At 41.5% G+C, this 20,999-nt stretch overlaps 1 protein-coding gene across 3 annotated transcripts; it reads right to left on the bottom strand.

Annotated features, from left to right (window-relative positions):
- Positions 1-40: 40 nt before the first annotated feature.
- Positions 41-20,999, bottom strand: RABGEF1 (RAB guanine nucleotide exchange factor 1). Of its 3 annotated transcripts, XM_080357220.1 has the most exons (10): positions 20,915-20,999; positions 13,948-14,133; positions 11,439-11,605; positions 10,323-10,442; positions 7,412-7,578; positions 5,372-5,453; positions 4,458-4,590; positions 3,982-4,073; positions 3,315-3,571; positions 41-2,293 (listed from the first exon to the last, which is right to left on the bottom strand). In XM_080357220.1, the coding sequence occupies exons 2-10, from the start codon at positions 14,124-14,126 to the stop codon at positions 1,895-1,897; spliced, it is 1,596 nt and encodes a 531-aa protein (XP_080213346.1). In that variant the 5' UTR covers positions 14,127-14,133; positions 20,915-20,999; the 3' UTR covers positions 41-1,894. The 3 variants fall into 3 exon arrangements, with proteins under 3 accessions (XP_080213346.1, XP_080213348.1, XP_080213347.1); XM_080357222.1 differs by lacking the exon at positions 10,323-10,442; XM_080357221.1 differs by lacking the exon at positions 10,323-10,442 and having other exon boundaries at positions 7,412-7,581.

Here is a 20,999-nt window from a genome sequence, read left to right on the forward strand (position 1 = left end):
CGAGGGTTGTGTCTCCCAAAACACAGGGAATGCAGAAGCACCCGCAATTATATGCACATTAATCATTAACAGCATAACAAAACCCGGTGATGAGATTGTTAGGAACGCATTAACAAGGGCATAACGTATGCATTTTTATTTAAACATGGCAATTTACACAATAGCTGAAAGTTTGCTTCCCTCCCCCTCAGCAAAACCTGTGTACTTGGGTATCAGAACTAGCACCTAGTGTTTATAAAGAAAATAAAGACTTTTTTTGCAGTATTATTTACTGCAAGCACTGGTCAGATCCTAAGCAATTTGGGTGTAGTGACATATGGATACATTAAATAATCCCATTTATTGTGATCAGTCGGTTAGCTCATTGCTTCACCAGCAGTGGAGTTCGGGGTAACTGGTTATCTCCGAACCACTGGGAATGCATAGATCAGATGGAGAAATGCATTTGACAAAAAGGGACAAATCACAGTTGTGGTCTGAAATTATTGCAGTGCAAATTTAAAATAAGTGGTTTTAAAGCAGTGGATCGTAATAAAGAGGTAGGTCCTTCCCTCCTCGATAGTAAGAATTTAACACTGCTCAGGAGTAGCTCAGCTAAAGCAGCTTTATGTTCGATATCTCGGGTACACGAAGAAGTGACGGCAGAACAGATTAACTGGAAGATAATTTAAAAAACGTTTCACCGGCATAAAAAAGTTATTTGGCAAGAGGTTACTTTTTGTGGAAGGAGCTGATTAAATACACTGATTAAACTTCTAGTGATATAAAGCCCTTTTTAACTTGATGTTCAATACTTCAGCAAGGTTAACTTTGCTACAGGGGGGTCACCAAATATCAGAAAATTGATGTGACATGAAAATAGAGTGCACCTTTCTGCTCAGAGCAATGGCTCATGCTCTTCTAAAAAGCAGCCTCTAGTTATAGGAACTTATATATCTACCAGGATTGTCAAAAAAGCAACCAAGACCTAACCCAATGATGGAAATTATGAGGCAAAAAGCCACTTCATGTGCAAATCTTGCAGTACCTCCTCCCCAACCCTTTTTGGTTCCCCATGACACAATCTTTAACAGAAATATTTCCTTCCTTTCTGAAGCTCGGCTCGACGTTCTCCTCAAGAGCAGTAACATCAGCACTTACGTGCAGGGCTGAGGGCTCCCAGGTGTACTGACAAAGCAGAGAGGACATTTACATGAAGAAATGTCATATTTTAAATAGCACTTCTTTTTTTTCTATAGAGCAGATTACAGGATGAGTATCAAGTTTTCAAATGGTTACAACAATATCCTGCCTGACTCTTAATTCATCAGTTATACCACCCAGCTTACCGAAACATTAACAGTGTACTTGCCTTTATACTGCAACGTGACTTAACTGAAAGGTGCCAAAATGAACACTTCTGTATCATTTGCACTCACACACAAGATGTCATGCACAGCTGAGACATGATTTTAAATCTATTTACAATTGTACATATTTTACAATATATATGTCATCTTTAGAGCTACAGAATAAACTCAGACTAACATCAGTATCTTTTGAGTTTCTGCTTGAACTCAAATGCTGGAAGTTAAACTAATTATTAAAAACAAGTAAGTGCATGCCTAGAAGGAAGATTTCGGGGCAAGATGCCAATGGACTAGTGTTGCTTAAAAATTACACCGGTTTGTGTAGAAAATTTAAATCCAGTTCAAAAACCCACAAAAGCCTAATAGAAATCTACTTGACTAAAATAAATACAATTCATTACACTTAACAAAAAAAAAAAAAAGGTACCTTTAAAAATGTACTGATTTAAGCTCATCTGATTTTTAGCCTTACATTTATTTTCCTTCCCAAGTAGTAGATATTACTAGGTGAGGATAATGATGCTTTTCAAAGTTAAGAGCGAGAATTATCCTGCATAAACCTGAGGCTGCAGTGGTGGGGGCAGCTTGTCATTCTCCACATTTTCAGAGTCAATAGCTGCTAAGGCTTGATTTTTTGGTTCTATTTCTAATGGATATTTCTCAACAATATCTTGGACTTCCTTTGTAACTCCGTCAGTCCAATCTATGAGGTCTTTCTCAAGCTTCTTGGCTTCGTTGACAATCCTTTCCTGTCTCTCATTCAACTGAGATAGCAGGTCTAAGTTTTTGTACATTTGCTTAACACCCAGGCACACATCAGGGGAAAAACTGTCGGATTCTTGCTTCTTCGGGGACGCTTGACCAGTCATAAACCGATCAAAATCTTCTTGGCTTAGATTTAAAGACTGAGCATCCAGTTTTTCAATGAAGGCCACGGCACAGCACTGCAAAGAAAACACAGTGAGTATCATTGCGAGCTACACATTGGAACTTACGCTTTCTATTTTTTAATCCCGCTGTTAGATCAGTAACTGATCGTATTATTTAATGCTTCCTGAAGAAGAGCTTTTCCAGAAATTAATGATATCAGACGGTTTACATGCCTCTCTCCTCTCCCCAAAGTCTGAAGAAGGTAAAAACTCAGAGAATAATACAGGGAGACACCATTTCAACAGAACGGTACCAATTCACCACTTAATGTCCATTGCAAACCTCAGGGTCACTGTGTTTTGGAGGTGAGAAGTCAAAAAGAACAAGACATGACAACTAGACAAGAGCACTATATTAATATTTAATCATCTAATCAGCAGAGATCTGCTATGCTCTCCGTTTTCTGAAATAAGGGATGTCAAATGCCCATCTCACCTTGTGGATGCTCTTCTCCGGCTGAAAGGAATTTTTAAGATTCCAAGTATTTCATTCAGCTACATATTTTCCCTCGAGAATTGCTTTACAATGAAATGCAGTGACGCCAGATTCATAATTATAATTCATTCTAATATAAACAAGCACATCAATAAATGCCTCCTGCAGAAGCTTTAAAAAGCCTGTTTACCCCCACACATTAATGGTCTTGTTCTGCAGCCCCTTCAAGAGAAACTCTCATGGGCTTAAACTGGGAACTTTGCATCCATAACATCTGCACAGCCCAAACTCAGGATTTTTGGAATAAAAAGTACTTACCTCCTTACAGAATAAAAACATATCTTAGTATCAGACTGTTCAACTAAAAGATTTAATATTATAAAGAAAGCAAAGCACTGACCGGTTTGGAAAGCAGAGAAGGAAGAGAGAGGAGATATAAAGCAAAAGAGTTCGCTGTACTCTAAGTAACCTCAAACACTATTTGAAGAGGAGTCTTAATTTTCCTTCTATGTTATGCTGCGTTTGCTTTATTGGAAATTCCAACATCCAAATAAAAGACAATCTTGTCGTCTAAAATACAAGCACTATTCCCCCACTTACCAGGTTGGTAAAATAGTAGCCGTCTTCTCCTGTCATTAGCCTGCTTGGATTACAGAAGCGTGTTATATACTGGATGTTAGACTGCAGACGGGGTGGGTTTCCCTTCAAAACAATGTATATAAGTGTTGGAAGAAAGTCATCAGCAGAAGCCGGTTCATTTTTTGTGATTTTAATAGCATTAAATATATGCTTGCTGCACTTGGTGATGCATGCTAATTTATCACGAGGGACGCGCTTTGAATCCATTTCGATAATGTCTGTAAGATAAAAAAAAAGTTCTCAAATCATTAAAATCTTATTAATCAGACACCTGAGTGAGTAGGAGACTTACTGGACAATACTGGAATTGCATAAGTTTTATCTGTGGTGCTTGATATCACAGAATGTTAGGGATTGGAAGGGACCTCAAAAGATGATCTAGTCCAATCCATAAAGGTATCAGTTTATTCAACCTTCTCTTGCTTTAGTCCCAAGTCCTTCAAATACAGCAGGTAAGCCTGAACACTTCTGTGATGGAAAAATTATTCCCGCTTCACTAATCCAACAGCGCAAAGACTATTGCAAATCTCACAGCCTGGGCCCCCTTCTGATGATGGCAGAAAATAATCTCTGTGAACAAGACATCAGAAATTCAAAGCTGTGAATGTAAACGTCATCGTTCACAAACCTGTAATTGCTTTTACAACCATATCAGAGACTTCTGGAATTTCTTCATTGACCGGAACACACAGCATTTGTGGAGTTACCCAGTGCAAAGCCCTACGACAAGAAAAAATGTTAAACCGTTCTGTGCCAGTAACATTCAGGTGTTTGAAACCAGCTGCTTCTTGAATTCAATGCACAAGGAGCGCTTTGTGTCAATGAGGCACTAGTCCAGTTTTAAGCCAGTTTATTCCACTGATGTCATTTATTTCCAGAAAAAATATTCTCTTTTTGTTGCTATGACTTAACAAAAGCACACCAATTAGTTTTCCCAGCATAGTAGTTTTTGTTATTTATGCTATTCATTCCTTCTGTTTTTAACTCTTTCTGGTTACAAAGCTTGCCACTTGTGTATATACAGCAAAAGATTGTAAGGTGCCTGATTCAGAGCTCATTCACGGGACTGTGGATTACTCAACTATTTTTCTTTCAATGTCTTACCTGATTCTCTTCTGGACAGCAAGATCTTTCTTCTCATCATCAGTTGTTTCAGGGCAAAAGACATATTTATACTGTCGAGTCATAATGTATTTTTCAATCTGATCCATTGCTTTCTCAACCTTTTCAGGGGGCACTGAAAGGCACAAATCCCACCCAATACAGTAAATAAAGTATTCCGGTGTTTGGAAGATTAAATACAGTTTGATCCTAATGCCACCAAAGCAGTACTATTGATTTCAGACAACCTGAGTTAATAAAGAATGGATATATTTGGACTATTTTCACTCTGTGCAGCAGAAGTAAAAACATAATAACGGTGAGAACAGCACATGCCAAAGTGAGTACGTGCACAGGCTCACAACGAAGCACATTCAACACACAAATTAGGTTCAGCTGCTCGTAGCTTACAAGAATATTGCTCAAAAATATAGTCTTGGAGAACAAATCCAGTGAGGTCTTCCAAGTCCTGTGTTCCTGTTTATGTCTAAAAAAATCCCTGGGTCTGCTTAAGCTGTGCCATTTACATACCAGGCACATCAACACCATTCGCAACAGCAACACTCCGCTCTCACTGGCTTCTTGTGCAGGGCAGTGTAACCCGAGGCTCACAGCCTGTTAATTGGGTTGAGGCTACACAGTCGATTTCAGTTTTAAACAAATAGCACTGAATTTAAAACAAGAAATGAAAACAACTGACCCACATTGAATTGAGAGTTCAAGAGAAACCTGTTAAAACAAATCATTTAGACTGTAAAACTTTACCAAACTGGTGCTGCTGGGAATAGTTCTAACTATGGTACTAGAATTTTTAACAGCATTTCTGAAAGCTGGTTAGGAATGCTTCGTTTGTACTTGAAAATACAGGAGGCTTTACCCTCAAATCATTGCTTTTTCAGCAGTAAGATAGGAGATACCTTTCCAACGCGTCTGTAATTTCTCTGCTACATTTTGATAGAAGTCCTGGGCACATTCCGATTGCTCCTCAATACTCAAGTGCTGTAACAGAGAACGGATTAAGTGTGGATATGCCGAAGAAATGGCAGCAACGCCTCTGATGTTTTGTTTCAGGAATGTGTCCAGCCGCACTAACAGTCTGAGAATGCAAATATATCATCAGAGGTGTTTATGTTGGCTAAATTATATTAAAAAAATATGAGAGACCAAGATATAATGGCTCTTTAACATGTGACAGACCTATTTTATTTGCTGAACAGCTGGTTATTAGCAATGGAGCTGGACAGGGGCAATGCCATTTTCCCCAGACACATCCCCGAGTAATGGTGACAAAATAACAGACTGTTAAGCAGAATGCTTGCTCCCAATTTTGTGTCCATAGCTTTTTAAATTACTATATACAGTATACCAAAAAACTAAGAACATAAACCATATATGTGAAAGAATAGCTATACAGTAAACACTTCTAACTATAAAGTTACTATGAAATATATTCGCAATGTTATTTGTGAAACAACAGTGTTGAGCACTAGCTGAGCTACTGAAGAACAAACTAGAGGTCTGAGGGGTTAAAATTAAGTTTAATGATCAAGGCACTGAAGTAGCAGCATAGAACTGTATGTAAAAACAAAAATAAACCAAGGAAAACTTAGTTTCTGAATTCTCTAAGGCCAAAAACTACAGTCACCCTGAACAGAAAGTCTCATCTCTGATGGCAGAGCTGCATTTTAGGCCTGGTTTATGTGTAGTAGCAAACTGTACATTTTGAGAAAGACTTCTTTTTGACTAGCACAAACTATCAAGGCACCAGGACACCAGAGTATCTTCAATATTTATAACCAATAATAAAAACCTACTATTTTCACAAACTCTATGCGTGGAATGAATCAGTTCCAAGAGAAAAAAAAACAACAAACTTCAAGATGTTTTTAAAGTGGAATCTGCATGGAAGATTCCAGCAGAACTCGCTGTATTTCCAGTCCAATTTGAGGATATAATTTGAGTAACTACATACTAAATAGGAAAGGTAGGGGGGGAAAAAAAGTGCTGAATATTGACTCATTTCAACCATAGGTGGCACTACAGACACATTAATATTTCAGTAACATTATTTTAACATGGAATATTAAGATGTAACTCTTATTCCGTATTTAAAACAAAAAAGCACAGTCAAGTTCCCCTTCTCCAAAGAAAATGAGTCTGATTCTGTATTATCTTTATAACTTTTTAGACTTCTTTATAACTTTTTGAAGACTGGACTGACCTTTGCTTTCCTCCAGTCCTCAGGCATCTCTCCCGTTTCCCAAGACTTGGCAAAGATGATGGAGAGCGGCCCAGCAATGACCTCAGCCAGCTCCCTCAGCACCCACGGGTGCATCTTATCCAGACTCATGGATTTATGGATGTCCAGATTGCCTAACTGCTCCCTAACCCAGTCCTCATCAACCCAGGCAAACTCCTCCGTTGTCCTGCCTTCCTCTGGGGCCTCAGTGGTACGGGGCTCCTCAGGACAGCCCCTGGCAGAGCAGACAGAGACAAAGAAGGCATTCAGTAACTCTGCCTTCTCTGTATCTTCTGTCACCAGGGCACCCACCTCGTTCATCAGTGGGCCTACGTTGCCTCTGGTGTTAGTTTTATCTGCCACATATTGGAAAAAGCTCTTCCTGTTGTCCTTGACCCCTCTCGCCAGGTTTAATTCTAAGGAGGCCTTAGCTTTCCTAGTTGCCTCCTTACACCCTCTGACAACAGCCTTATATTCTCGCCCCTCCTTCCATGATCTATAAACTCTCCTCTTCCACTTGAGCATACCCAGCAGTTCCCTGTTTAACCACGCAGGTCTCCTGGCTCCCTTCCTTGACTTCCTATGTGTTGGGACGCTCTGTATACAATATTCCTGTATACAATAGAAAAAAACCCAAACTGCTGGCAGAAGAGCAGCATCTTCTCCCCCTCTCCCTAATTTCCCCATTTTATCTACGTAAAAGGCATACAAAACTTACCCTTTTATGATTCATCGTGTCCAAAAATAGTTTACATTGCTTATAGATATCTTGTCCAGGTTTATGATACGTCTTGAGAAATTCGATGAATTCCTTGGACACGCGATCTGTCTCGATGCTCGCCTGCCTGTTTATAGAAGGGCTGGGAGCCTTGGCTTCTTGGATCTCTGCTGGGAAAATTTAGGCACATCAGATTAGCCTTTTTACACTGATGGATGAATTCAGGAAGGGTTTAATGTGGATTAAAATACCAGGTTGTGGGTTTTTTTCAGCTGTGCTGACGAATAAGCATTTATTTTTCAAGCTTTACCAGTGAAACATTGGATATTACTAAACAGAACTCTAGGAAACTGAGTATTCCACTGAAGCGAAACATTTATAGCCACATACCCATTTACATTAATGGCCTTTTTATATTGGCAAATTACTGTAAAATGAGTTTGTTTTCCCGTTTCTCACACTTTTATTCTCAGGTAAGACATCTCCATTTAAGGTCAAGGTTTTCAGATGGGATTCTGCAGCAGTTTAAGATAACGCAGTGGTCCCTTTTCCGTTTGCCCTCACCTTTACATTCCTGCTCCTTCGCTTGCACCAACACAAGTATTAACTCAACTGGCTCATGAACTAGTGCTGGGAGGAGTAATCTGGGGCAGTTCCAGTCAGAAATGTTTCTTATGGGTTCTTTTTCAGCTAGATCAGCTCCCCGGGCCGGCTTCCTACCACCTCGCAGGAGCATCAGCCACACGAGACAAGGGCCGGGAGCAGGAGGTTGGTGCAAACGCAGGAGATGCCGCAGAATCCCACCTGCCGTGTAAATGAGAACGTGGCCATTTGTGTTTCAGCAAGAGCAGAAGCACCAGGTCTGTCACAGGTACACAGAGCGCACACAGCACCGGGTGTGAGTTTATAGAGCTACAACCACAGGGTTTTTTCCACACAAACACGTCTGATTGTCCAAAGTTTGCGTTGCAAGTTAATTGTACTGATCCAACGCCTTCGCTACCCACGTGTAGCTCACCCACCTTTCAACTTTCCAGCCAACACTGCTCAAAATGAAGGATTGAACAGAGATGATGTAAATGAACATGATGAAAAGCGAGCAGCAAAGAGACAGAAAACATTAAAATATTCGTGATCAACATGATACAAACAAATCTCAATCTGGAAATACAAACATGCACAGCAAAAAAAAATCCTTGTTTCAATAAGCGTACATGCAGAACTCCAAAATAAAAGGAAATAGATGGGATTAGTATATTTAAATTGCTATACTGAATTTGAGCTTGAGGTAGCTTATCAGGGTTATTTTTTGTTTGCTGTTATTTGCTTTTAAAAAGATTCAGAACTACAGGAAATTCAAAGCTGTACAATCCACTGACCATTTGACCAAAGCACAGGACTCATCAGGATCTCTTCAGCACAACCTTCTCTACCTAATTTGGCCACGTACCATTAGAACATTCAGTCAGGTACCATTAGAACATTCACAGTGTTTAAGTGATAAGAATGAAAAAGGTTTTACAAATATTTACATTCCAACTGTAACTATTGAGCCAGAAAGTGCAAATCAATCTCCTTTGTGGTGACACAAGAACCCCAGAGGGGGTTTCCTCCAACCTTCTTTATACCCAAGATTCCAAGTAGAATCCCTGTGCTGTATTCAAGATGAATGGCAACTTTTGAAAGGGTAGAATTACAAGATAGTTTTCCCATCATTGATTACTGACTTCATTTCAAAGAACGGCTGAAGATTTAGTGATTTCAACATTAAGTTCAATGTATTATAAAAATAATGAACCTCGCCCTGCTATTTGACCTTAAGGAATATGAATATGTTTTCTACAGTCACAAATAGATTACTTTTTAGTTACTAGAGAGATGTAGTCAACTGAGGCAGATTACTGTTAATTTAAGCAGATTAAGGAATGCAGGAACAAATGTACTTTCAGCAACAAAATATTTTCAGCTCTGTCAGGTATTCTAAAAGAATTAAGTCTAACTAAAAAGAAGGTGATTACAGAAGAGAAATTCCATCTAAACAAGTTGAAGAGAACCTAGCAGAGGAAATATGTCAAAAAGAAAGTATGGGAAGAGTTAAGAAAGGATCATCTTCACAAAGAATAAACACTATTAAGACTAAAATCTTTCTCAAGGCATTTGAGAAAAATGCAAGTTGTCACAGCAGAACATCAGCACGCCAGTGATTCACTATGGTTGTGCCATGGTCACCATCCGAGTCCGAGTGAAAAACCATAGAAGTGTTGTCATCAGAAGACACTCATTTGTCTTCTTCATTTAATTTGCAAATGGTACATCTTCAAATTTCATTAGTCAGCAGAACACGTCAGAATTGCAAACAAAGAATATAAGACAAGACCTAAAGCTGTTTGCATCACGGGTTCTGGCATCTTTTTGGTTAAAATGAAACCAGTGCGTCTTCCCTTGATTTTTAAATTGTCTTCTTGATTAATATAACAAACAGCTGGAGATGTTTTGAGAATGTACAAGTTCTTGAAATATGAACTAGTAAACTGAAGTAGTTTCAACTTATAATCAGGTTTATAATGGCAACCTGGAATTATTCTTTGACAAAAAGACGAAGCAGCACAAGATGTAGCTACTTCTTACAAAGTTCTTTTCTATTTTTTTTAAACTGCATAATCCTTCAGATGTCACACTAAGGTAGAGCTCAAAGAAGCTTCAGCTTTATTCATATATCCTCCCTACCAAAACGCAATCAATTAGAGATTCAAGTTCACCTCAAGACGCTAGACTTGTCTTTTTTGTCGTCTTCATATTCAACGGCACAAGTTAGAAGTGGCACAACCCTAGTTTGTATTTTGCAAAGCCCAGCTAAGAAGGAAGCTCACTAAACGCAGGCAGCCGGCTGGCTGGGGCTGTACCGCATTACCTTCGGTAGGGGAAGCCAGTTCCCAGGAGGGAGTAAAAATCTCCTTCAAATCCCTGAGAATGTTATCAGCATTGCGCTCCCTCCCAAGCTGTCCTTGCTTAACGATTTTCTCTTGAGCCACTGAAATAAATGCAAAAGCAAGCAAGGCACCGAGAGCGGGAGCATGTCCGGAGAGATTAAGGGGATAAAAAAAGAGAAAGAAAATATAGAAAGTGAGAAGAATGAACGTAAAAACAGGTTTTCAATACAAAGCCGAATGCTTCACCTAGCCGGCTGCTGCCCACGCACTAAGGCAAATTCTAAGATGAAATTCAGACACATTTAGAATTTCTTACTAAAGAAATGCATTGGCTATAAGGCTAAGACACATTAACGTTGCCTTTTCTTCCAGAATGCCTCCTCCACAGTCTGGCATTTTTTGGCTTTTTACCCATGTAAGCTATTGCTATGCAAAGACACTAGTGCCATTAATCATTCTTACTTACAACACATTCTGTAGAATAAACATTCAGCCAACCATAAACTTGATATTCCCAGCCCACATAGGCGTAAACACTACAAGCTTCTTTTCACATTTATTTTCATTTAAAGGCACCCTACTGACACATTGCAATTTTCTTCTTCAATCTGTGAAGTGATCCCTTTTGGCAGCATCACCTGGTACTTTATATCAGCATTTCTCTCACACTTAGATATGTCGGTTTGTTTGGGGTGACTGACAGCCAGTGCCCCTTCAAGTCCCAAACCACGGTATGATACTACGGTTGACTCATTAACTGAGCACAAATGTGTCATGCAAACAAGATGCTTCCACTCATCTGTAGACCACCACTAGGAGCACCTTTGTACTACACTTTAGTGGAAGAGCTCCTGTATAACTAACACAAACACAGCCACAGGTTTAAAAGTGCACTGTTCTATTTAAAAGATTGTTCGGCATCACCCAAAAGCTCATGTTTTCAGTAAGACTTCAAATATCACTCTCCAGAAGAATCATTATGTCAACTTTTTAAAGTCAAGTCACAGAGCATTACTCTGCCTTTTAGTATGTCTACAGAAAATACTTTTTAACTTAATATGTTGTACAGAACCACTAAAAGCAAAGGGGGCAGTTACCCTTCTTAGCTCCTGTTCTGGAAGAAGCGGTGAAGAACTTCTTCACGGTAGTGACCTTTCGTGTTTTCTCATTGGTTTTCTTCTCTTCAAATTTTGAAAAGGTCAGTGACTGTGCCCCTTGGGTACTCTGACTACTGGCATAAGCTTCTTCCTCCTCACGCTGAAGCCTGGAATTAGAAAAATGTAAGGCTAATTTAAGTGCTTAAAAACAGCACAAAGAAGCTAATTTCCTGTGCAATAAATAAATTAATTACTCTTACAGAAGACAGAAACCACAGCTAGCAGCTGAGCAAGTCAAATATCCTGTCACAATCTCAGAAATATTCTGGGAAATAGATCACTGTTGTCATAATTTGCTTTTAAAGTCTTGGTGATACATATGCTTGCTTGAATGAATGAGGCAAACCACTTCACTGCAAGACTGGTAAGTGCTTTGCAAAGACCAAGCCCATCTTTTAATCTATGTGTACAAAAGAAGGGGTGAGGGCAAACAAACTCATCCTTCCATGTCTACTTTTCTTCCTATGCAGGAAGAATAAAATGGGTTAAATTATATTGCTCTTCAAGATGCTAAAAGGTTAAGCAATTTTATTTAAACATCCATCCAGCTCAAGACAATAAATGGTCTTGCCTTTGTAGTCTCTTAAAGCAGGACTTGTGTCTTATCTGTGCTGTCAAGCCTGTCTGCCTACTACTGCAAACAATCACAGCTTATCTCTTCCTTTAGCATCTCCCAACTGAACAGTTACTGATTAAAGAATTCCTCAAATGCCCCATTTTATTGCACATAGACATTGTAAGACTGACAGCACAACTATCTACTCAAAAAATCCTGAAGTTTTTATTAACTGTTTAAGCCAAATTTATGGCAGAGAAAAAAGAAATGACACATTCTCTGTACTGTGATCACTTACCTGGCACCCTCTGATTATGCCAAAAAGGGTCTCACACATTTCTCTCTACCTGCCTTTGCAGTTAATTTGTTCCCAACAGTAAAAAGAACTTCAAAACCAAACAAATAACTTCAAGGCCTAAGATAACAGGGTCTAGGGTAGTTAGATACCAGAAAACTGGGGGCTTCTAAACCATAGCCGTGAATTTGGACCCAAGTGAAGTTCAGAGAACTTCCAAAGATGTCACCTTCAGGCAGCTTGATGAGAACCCTGCACTTAATGCTTTCTCCTTGTTAGTTTCCTTCCTTTTCCTCCCCTAATTATCTTGGTTAATGTACCACTAGGTAACTGAAGATCACTAAAGTGTTCCAGACTCAAGTACAGACACATGTCTCAAGTCATTTGCACTTTTTCCTGGAGTTCTGGTATACCCCACAAATACGTTAAGGTAAGCACATACAGAGATCTGCTGGAAGGCAGGAGGGCTCTGCAGAGGGATCTGGATAGACTGGAAAAATGGGCCGATTCCAGTGGGATGAAGTTCAACAAGGCCAAGTGCCGGGTCCTGCACTTTGGCCACAACAACCCCCTGCAGCGCTCCAGGCTGGGCACAGAGTGGCTGCAGAGCAGTCAGACAGAAAGGGACCTGGAGGGACTAAGTGACAGGAAGCTCAACACGAGACAACGGTGTGCCCAGGTGGCCAAGAAGGCCAATGGGATCCTGTCCTGTATCCAAAAGAGCGTGGTCAGCAGGACAAGGGCAGTGATCCTTCCCCTGTGCTCTGCATTGGTGAGGCCACGCCTGGAGTATTGTGTTCAGTTCTGGGCCCCTCAGGACAGGAAAGAGATTGAAGTGCTGGAGCGGGTCCAGAGAAGAGCAACAAGACTGGGGAAGGGACTTGAACACAAGCCCTATGGGGAGAGGCTGAGGGAGCTGGGCTTGTTTAGTCTGGAGAAGAGGAGGCTTAGAGGTGAGCTCAGCACTCTCTAGAACTACCTGAAGGGCAGTTCTAGCCAGGTGGGGATTGGGCTCTTCTCCAGGCAGTCAGCAATAGGACAAGAGGCCATGGGCTTCAACTCTGCCAGGGGAAATTTAGGCTGGAGTTTAGAAAGCAATTCTGTGCAGAGAGAGTGGTCAGGCATTGGAATGGCTGCCCAGGGAGGTGCTGGACTCACTGTCCCTGGAGGTTTTTAAACTGAGATTGGACATGGCACTTAGTGCCATGATCTAGTGAATGGACTGGAGCTGGACCAAGGGTTGGACTGGATGATCTCTGAGGTCTTTTCCAACCCAGTCAATTCTGTGAAAATTGTCACTTTCACCCTTCAAACTGTTAAAATTACAGATTTCAGTATGCAAATTAGGTCAAAGTATTTGGTGGAGGGTGTTTACATTTGTTACTGCACAGATTTTCTTTTGAAGCCTCTTAAATTAGAATGTCATAAATATTCATCTTTGCATCAAAAGGAAGATTTTGATTCCTGCTGGAAAGGTCAAATTTGAGAACTTATGATGCAACTGAGTCAGAGCAAATAGGACTAGAAAACAGGAGACAGGAATAGTATTTAGAAGTCATCCTAGTGTAAAAGACGAAGGAATAAAGAGGGCTCTTTACCGCTCTGCCAGCTCCCAATCCTCTTGAATCTGTTTCTGCCTGGCCTTATGGTATTCCTCTCTCCAGCACTTGGAGCAAAATCCCTGCCAAGCAGGATTGCCATAGTAACCACATCCCTTCTTGCACAGGAGCTCTGACTGATCAACGTGAATTCCTCTGCGTTCAGATTTCAGGTTCATTTTCTTCCTGTTTAAAGAGAAAAGGGTTAAAGACAGAAACATGATAACAGCCTGCTAGAAATCAATTCTTTCAAAGGCTTGCCTTTTAGAAAGAAGTCACCTGTTTTAATTATTTAATAGTACCATAGCAACAAAATACAGGCGACAGGAGGAAGGGCACCATTACATAACCACCCAGCCCTGAGAGCCAACTGCAGCATTAGCATAACTTTGCATCGCTTTGGCATGCAAACTGCACTCAGTGGCTCTAGTACCAGTCACATGTACCTCAGACAGCTACGTGCACAAGTGGAAAAAGGCACAATTCTCTGATCTCACCAGGACGTTGTTCTAATAGTCACAGAAACGTGAAGCAATGGAGGAAAAAAGAAATGCAGCTAGTTGCAGTTACCACCGAAGAATCACAGAATCCCAGAATGTCAGGGATTGGAAGGGACCTCGAAAGCTCATCCAGTGCAATCCCCCCATGGAGCAGGAACACCCAGATGAGGTTACACAGGAAGTTGTCCAGGCGGGTTTGAATGTCTCCAGAGTAGGAGACTCCACAACTTCCCTGGGTAGGGGAGTAGAGGGGCAGGAGAACTTCTCTGACCCACTAACCACCCCCTTCTAATCCACCCCAGGGTGCCGTCGGCCTTCCTGGCCACAAGGGCACAGTGCTGGCTCGTAGTCATCCTGCTGTCCACCAGGACCCCCAGGTCCCTTTCCCCTATGCTGCTCTCTAATAGGTCATTCCCCAACTTATACTGGAACCTGGGGTTGTTCCTACCCAGATGCAAGACTCTACACTTGCCCTTGTTGTATTTCATTAAGGAGAAGCCAACTGAGCAAGAGACAAAATGTAAATAGGTTTGTATTGAGGCCAAGAATGTCACTGCAAAGAATCACAACGGTGAGACTTTAGATAATGTAACTTTGGCCTCAAAGAACATGTCTTCACAGCACAGCGAAGTATCACAGCTGACAGGGACGAGATGCACCTCCATGTCCTTAGGTACTCAAGTTACTTCAGAGTTAAGTTGGGCATCTGTATAAAGCACAGCTCTAGAGAATTTATCTATAGTGACTGCAACAAAAAGATTTCTTTTCAAGCCTACACAGACACTGCAGCGCCTGTTATCCAACGATCCAGCCCTCCCCTTTCTTTTTTTGCTTGACAGAAGCCATCCCACATGCCAGCTTGCTCCCAAGGATGTTTCAACTACTTCCCTCTAGTTCTAAATGGTGTATTCATTTAGGAGAAAAGCAGCACACAATCTATCTAACAGACAAGAAATTAAACATCAAATGTTTTTCAGCTGCACAGCCTGGGACGGCAATTGCATGTTGGCAGCATTTGGAAACACAGCCCATCCTCAGAGCTTCACACGTGCCCTTTATCACCAATTCTGTAAAGAGCAGGGAAGCAAAAGCTCGAAACTCTTCACTTGCTCCTGATGCAGTTTAAGGGCCACTTCCTAAAAACAGAAGCTGCAGCAGCATTTTGATTAGAAACTTCTATTGCAGGTGCCTGTACTAGAAAACACACCTCGTATAAAATCTGCAATATTGCCATTAATGACAAAGCTGATCAGTGTGAATGTTTTCACTGTATACTATGAGGAGCTAATAAAGACAGAACAGATAAAAACCTCTTCATAACACAAACTACAGAGAAATTTTACACCGACCTCATCACCCAAGGAAATAACATCCCTGATCCTATCACCCTCTGCAATGGAGTAAGTTACAACAGTTTTGCAAATGCAGTCTGTAGCACAGTTTCATGAATTCAGGTGTCCGTCACTCTTATTTAAAAGCACCGCACTTCAGACACTCAGATTGTCTGAAAGCTAAAGGAACAGAATTAAATACATGACCCTGCCTCACTCCTTGCCTTCTGAAAGCTCAACAGCATACTCGCTTTCTGTCCAGTTGTGCACTTTCACTATCTCTATACAGATGCACAATAAAAATCACCTTTCTGTATCCGCAAAGTTTCAGCCACAATTACCCTGGCATCCTGCTGGCCCTCTGAGTACATTAGAACTAAAAATAAGGCTCTGTTTAGTGTCAAAGTTCAGCAGCTTTCCCTGGAGCAAGCAAAGCAGGTCTCTTAGTAGCAAGATTAATTTTTTTTGCATTCTTTTTGGAGAGGTTTGTAAGCAGCTGCAAAGCCACTAGAAGCAAGTTGTTCAGTTGCCTCCCTTTCAAGTATTTTCGATTGCAGTTACATCAGTTTCAGATCCAGGGACAAAAGAGGTCACGCTGAATCAATATGCAGAAATCACATGCTGCACTTAAAGCAAAGCCTTTCTGCTTCCTTTAAACACACACAGCCATTACAAAACAGTTTCACAGCCATTACAAAACAGTTTCACAGCCAACTTTTGCAGGTCAGCACTTATATTTTAACGAAAAGAACAACTCAACAAGTTTTAATATACTGAATATGAAAAATCCATCTCGAGTCAACCTCTGGCATATTGGCTGCTCATATAAAAAGGCAGCAAAGTTCACCAGCGTCAGTGCAGAACTAACCAGATTGCACCGAGACGAAATGAGGCAACCAGATCCTATGTTCACCCCCACCCCATGATCTTCCATTACATTCCCATGGGACTAAAGATAAGCCCTTCATCATCAGTGCTATTTCACAATTAAAACTATGGGATAAGAACAGAGCCCAAGAGTTTGTCAACACCTGATGATCGCACATGATATCTTGATATGCAGGCCGGTTACATAAAGCACAAAACCAACTCTAAGTTTCCATAAGGCCCTCTCTCCATAATTATAAGTCCATCAATCGTTGGGCCATTTTTGTCAGTATTCTTTAAGGTGGACTGAAGTCGCAGCAATTTTTGCTCCAGGACATTGTACCTTTCATATCAGACTCAAAGCTCTCAACAGCAGCAAAAGATTATATTTTAATTTTCACACTGACCAGATTACAAAATAGCTGGAAAAATTAATAGTAAACTTACTAAAGCAGGTATCATAGTCCCAGTAAAGAGTGCATTCTTAGCTTTTATGTGGTACAAAAAAGGGGTTCCTTTCATCAAAATTGGATCTGTCACTAAGGGCTGATTTAACACACACATGAAAGACCACACTTACGTGAGACGCTCTCTTCAGCAGTAAACCTAAAATAATTTTCATAACACATCAGGGTTTCCAAAGACTGCAGACACAGCTTTGGCTTCAGGAAAAGCACTGTGTGTGAAATAAGGTTTAGAAGTAGTATAGATTTATCATGAGTTCAGACACCACCGGCTTGTTTTTCTTGTTGCTCTCTAACATGTACCCACCTCGCTCCCAGGGACAGAGCAGGCAAACAGATCCCTTTATTGTCAATGCACATTGCATCACTGCCACAATGACAAGATACCGACTTCTTCATCAACTATTTATTAGCCCTGGATTGTTCAGGTCACCTTTGATGGAAGAGCTGGTTGAAAAAGCTCACATAGCAAAGCTGAGTAGAAAGGGGGCTCATTTAATCAATCTACAGACACCTTTAAGAAGACATAACTGCAAGTCAACTTATAATTATTACAAGCTACGAAAAACAGTTTCTAAAAAACTCTGCATGCTAACTCTAAAATTTAAAGCACTGGCTTTGTAAGACTGTTCTGTAAATGAGCTTCAACATCGGTACCCAAGTTCATTAAACTTATATAAAACCAGAAAAAGACATCACATAACGGACTCGAAACAGGCAGGCTGACACAAAGGTGTGAACCTGCCTTTGGCTTCTGGTTTTGGCTGGGGTTTTGGGTTGGTTTTGTTTTGTGGGGCTTTCCTCTCATCTATTTACCTTACTCAAACTTGGCACAACCCTTAGCAACAACCTACACCAGTCTTCTTACTGGACTTCAGTGGTCATGATTTGGCTCTTCAAGTTTAACTCTTCAGAGCGAATGAGAGAATGAGCAACTTGCATTAATTCTCCTCATACGAAAGTGCCCACAATGTTTGACCCGGTGTCACTCACTGCAATGACCATCCCAGAGCAGGAAAAGAAGAACAACTGGGGAAGTCTCCAAAAACACAGTTCTTACAGTAGCAGTTGCTGGTTTACATTTGACTGGTGCACGGATAGAACACCATACTTTACACTGCATTAGGAGAGTAGCCAGTCCTACCTAAAACTGCTGCAACTTCAGCTCCTGAAAATAAATTGATGACTTAGATCAGAAAGTGCATCAAAACTGAGGGGGTAGAAGGGTGGGACTGGGTTAAGGACTCTTAACTACAAATTTTGCCTATGGAAAAACAATCTTAAAATAACATATTTATCCTAAAAAGCAACCACTGACCCAAATGCCACAAAATTATTAAGAAGCCATGTTAAGTGTTGAAAGAGTCATGATTCATGTGTAACCCTAAACACTCAGGCATGTCATTAGCAGAAAAGTAATTAACCATGAGTTAATTTCTTTTAAAGGAAAGGGTGGGGCAATATGATCTAAGAGACTCATGAACAGAAAATACGAAAGCCATTAGACAACTTACAAATTAAGAACCATGGCTGCTATCTTTGCAGAATAGACCATATGAGTCTTCACAGTTTAATGTGCATCTCTCTTGCAATTAAGAAATCTGAGCTATAGCACTTATTTCCTAGTACAAACAGCGTGGGTTTCTAACTAGCGATCCTGAGAAAAGAAACAGTTGTTAAGTGTGATGAGAGACACACAGTCGGATCAGCCACCTGGAAATATTCACCACCTGAAAATTGGGCAGGGAAATGGCAGCCACTAATTAAAACCTCTGAAACACGAAGGTCACGAGGCTTCACCCCTCCATTTGCAGAGCTCACAAGTCACTTCAACTTAAAGATGCATTTTCCCCACCAACATCAGTGCAGATCTTAAGCTACAGTTTTGTTTGCCCGCATCAAATTCTTAACTACCGCCTGTGGCAATGACCGCTCAGCTAGGAGCAGCATCAATTCATGAATTAACAGACTGTCTCACCATCTACATGTGACTCATAGTTGCACTTTTAAATGAAATCACAAGAAACATCTAAAAAATGCTTTGTAGGGTTTGTCTGGGAATTCAATTAAGCACATGATCGGCTAAAACTCCTAAAAATCCCCTCAGAAACAGCGGCGATTGGGTTCTACACGCTGTTTTCTGACAACATGTCAACCACGCTCACCTGCATACAAATTAAAACTAAGTTGGCTACGACCTCAGAGAAAAACTTCAAAATATCTGTATTTGACTTGTTACTGACAGCATTGTAATGGGACTTCACAAACATGATTTAACACATAATGGGGGATTATATAGCAAACTTCAGGACAGAGCTGAGAAAGCTGTTCTAGACAACACCGCAAAACAAAACTAAACACCAGAATCTGTGACTATCTTCAAGCTTATAATCACAGACTGTTATGTAAAGCAATCTTGTGAATTGGTATGATTGTCTTTATATTCCTATTCTTCCCTTCTATTGTGCATTGCTTTGTGGGTTTTTTGTCAGCAAAGCATTCCACTGAGTTCTGATTCTCTTCCTAATCCTCCCCCCTGCAAAACACTTGTGTAACCATGTCCAGAAGACCAACATATGCAATTCCTGGGTAAAGTGCTGTTCCTGGAAACCCTCTGTCCTGTGCTCATCAGTCCTGAGTCTCAAAGGAGTCTTGTGTAACTGGAAAACTCAGTACAAGTGCCAGAGCACCGGCACGAGGAGCTGCCAGTGCAAAGCACCGCTTTGAAAATAGTTTTCATGACCGTGAGACCAAACAAGAAAAGTACAAAAAGTCATGTCAATAATGGATTTAAAACGCAACTTCCATAACGCCACTCCTCTTCGAAAACTACAGTGCCAATAATTCCCAGCACTTGGCCAGATTCGGGCCCCACTCAGCCTAGAAAACAAATAATAAAGACTTGAATTTAGCCTGTGACAACCCCCTCAGCTGACCCACCGCAGCACTGCCAGCGCTCTGCCACAGACCAAGGCAGCCCAGCCAGATTTAGGACGGCGTCGAACCACTCCCTTGGGGAGTTTTTCATAACTTCGAGTGCATCATTCATCCTCCAGTATCTCACACCCTCTCTGAAAATCCAGCCACTCCCTGCTCCGGGGGAACAGCCTGAACACTACACAAGGTGCTCACACAAGGATAAACACCTACAAAAGCACCTAAAATGTGCTGCTCAGCATCTGAAATATACTCCAGACTCCACTGGACTTGAGTTTAAAGGACTTTGATCACCCACCGTACAATAAGCTGCCATGCAGCGGTAACACTTACAGCCAAAGACTCAAAAACCCCTTGATCCACAAGGGACTTCGCAGGAAAAAAGGCGGAGGGGCCAGATTTGCAGTTATCAGTGACACCTTCACTCTAATTATTGAAACACACCCACTAAATTAAATAGTGATAATTATAAATATCTATATTATAAAAATAGTTTTAGGAACTGCAAACGTTAAGTTTCTCTGCACCCCGGTGCATGAAGCCCAATCCTGTTGTGCCCCTCGGAGAACCCTCGGGACAGGGGTTGATGGGGACAGGGGTTGGCGGGGCCGGGTGTGCCCCCCCCACCCTCCTCGGCGGCTCAGACGCTGTGACACCGACACTTAGAACGAATTATAACAACCGGCGGCGGAGAGGCCGCGGGGGGACGCTGACAGTCCCCGAGCTGTCACTACCGGCTCAGGGGAGCTCCCTCAGCTGGGGCTCCCTCAGCGGGGAAACCCCTTCCCGCAGCCGGGCCCAGCGGCACCGGGCAAGCCCCGAGCGGGGCCGCTGACAGGACCCGCGGCGGCTCGGACCCGCGGCTCACCGGTTGCCCCGGGCGGCGGGGGCGGCCGCTCCGCTCCGCGCTGCTCCGCTCTCCTCACGGCGGCCCGGCGCCTCCTGCCCTCCGC

Source organism: Nesoenas mayeri (genome assembly GCF_963082525.1).
Source record: "Nesoenas mayeri genome assembly, chromosome: 20".
NCBI classification, from domain to species: Eukaryota; Metazoa; Chordata; class Aves; order Columbiformes; family Columbidae; genus Nesoenas; species Nesoenas mayeri.

Bases quoted from the DNA above. Each gene is read 5' to 3' on its own strand.
- RABGEF1 (XM_080357220.1), bottom strand. From the start codon at position 14,126: ATGAACCTGAAATCTGAACGCAGAGGAATTCACGTTGATCAGTCAGAG. The intron at 10,443-11,438 runs GTAACTGCCCCC...CATTTATTTCAG, and splicing joins CAGAACAGGAGCTAAGAAGG to TGGCTCAAGAGAAAATCGTT. The intron at 7,579-10,322 runs GTAATGCGGTAC...TTTTCCCAGCAG, and splicing joins ACTGGCTTCCCCTACCGAAG to AGATCCAAGAAGCCAAGGCT.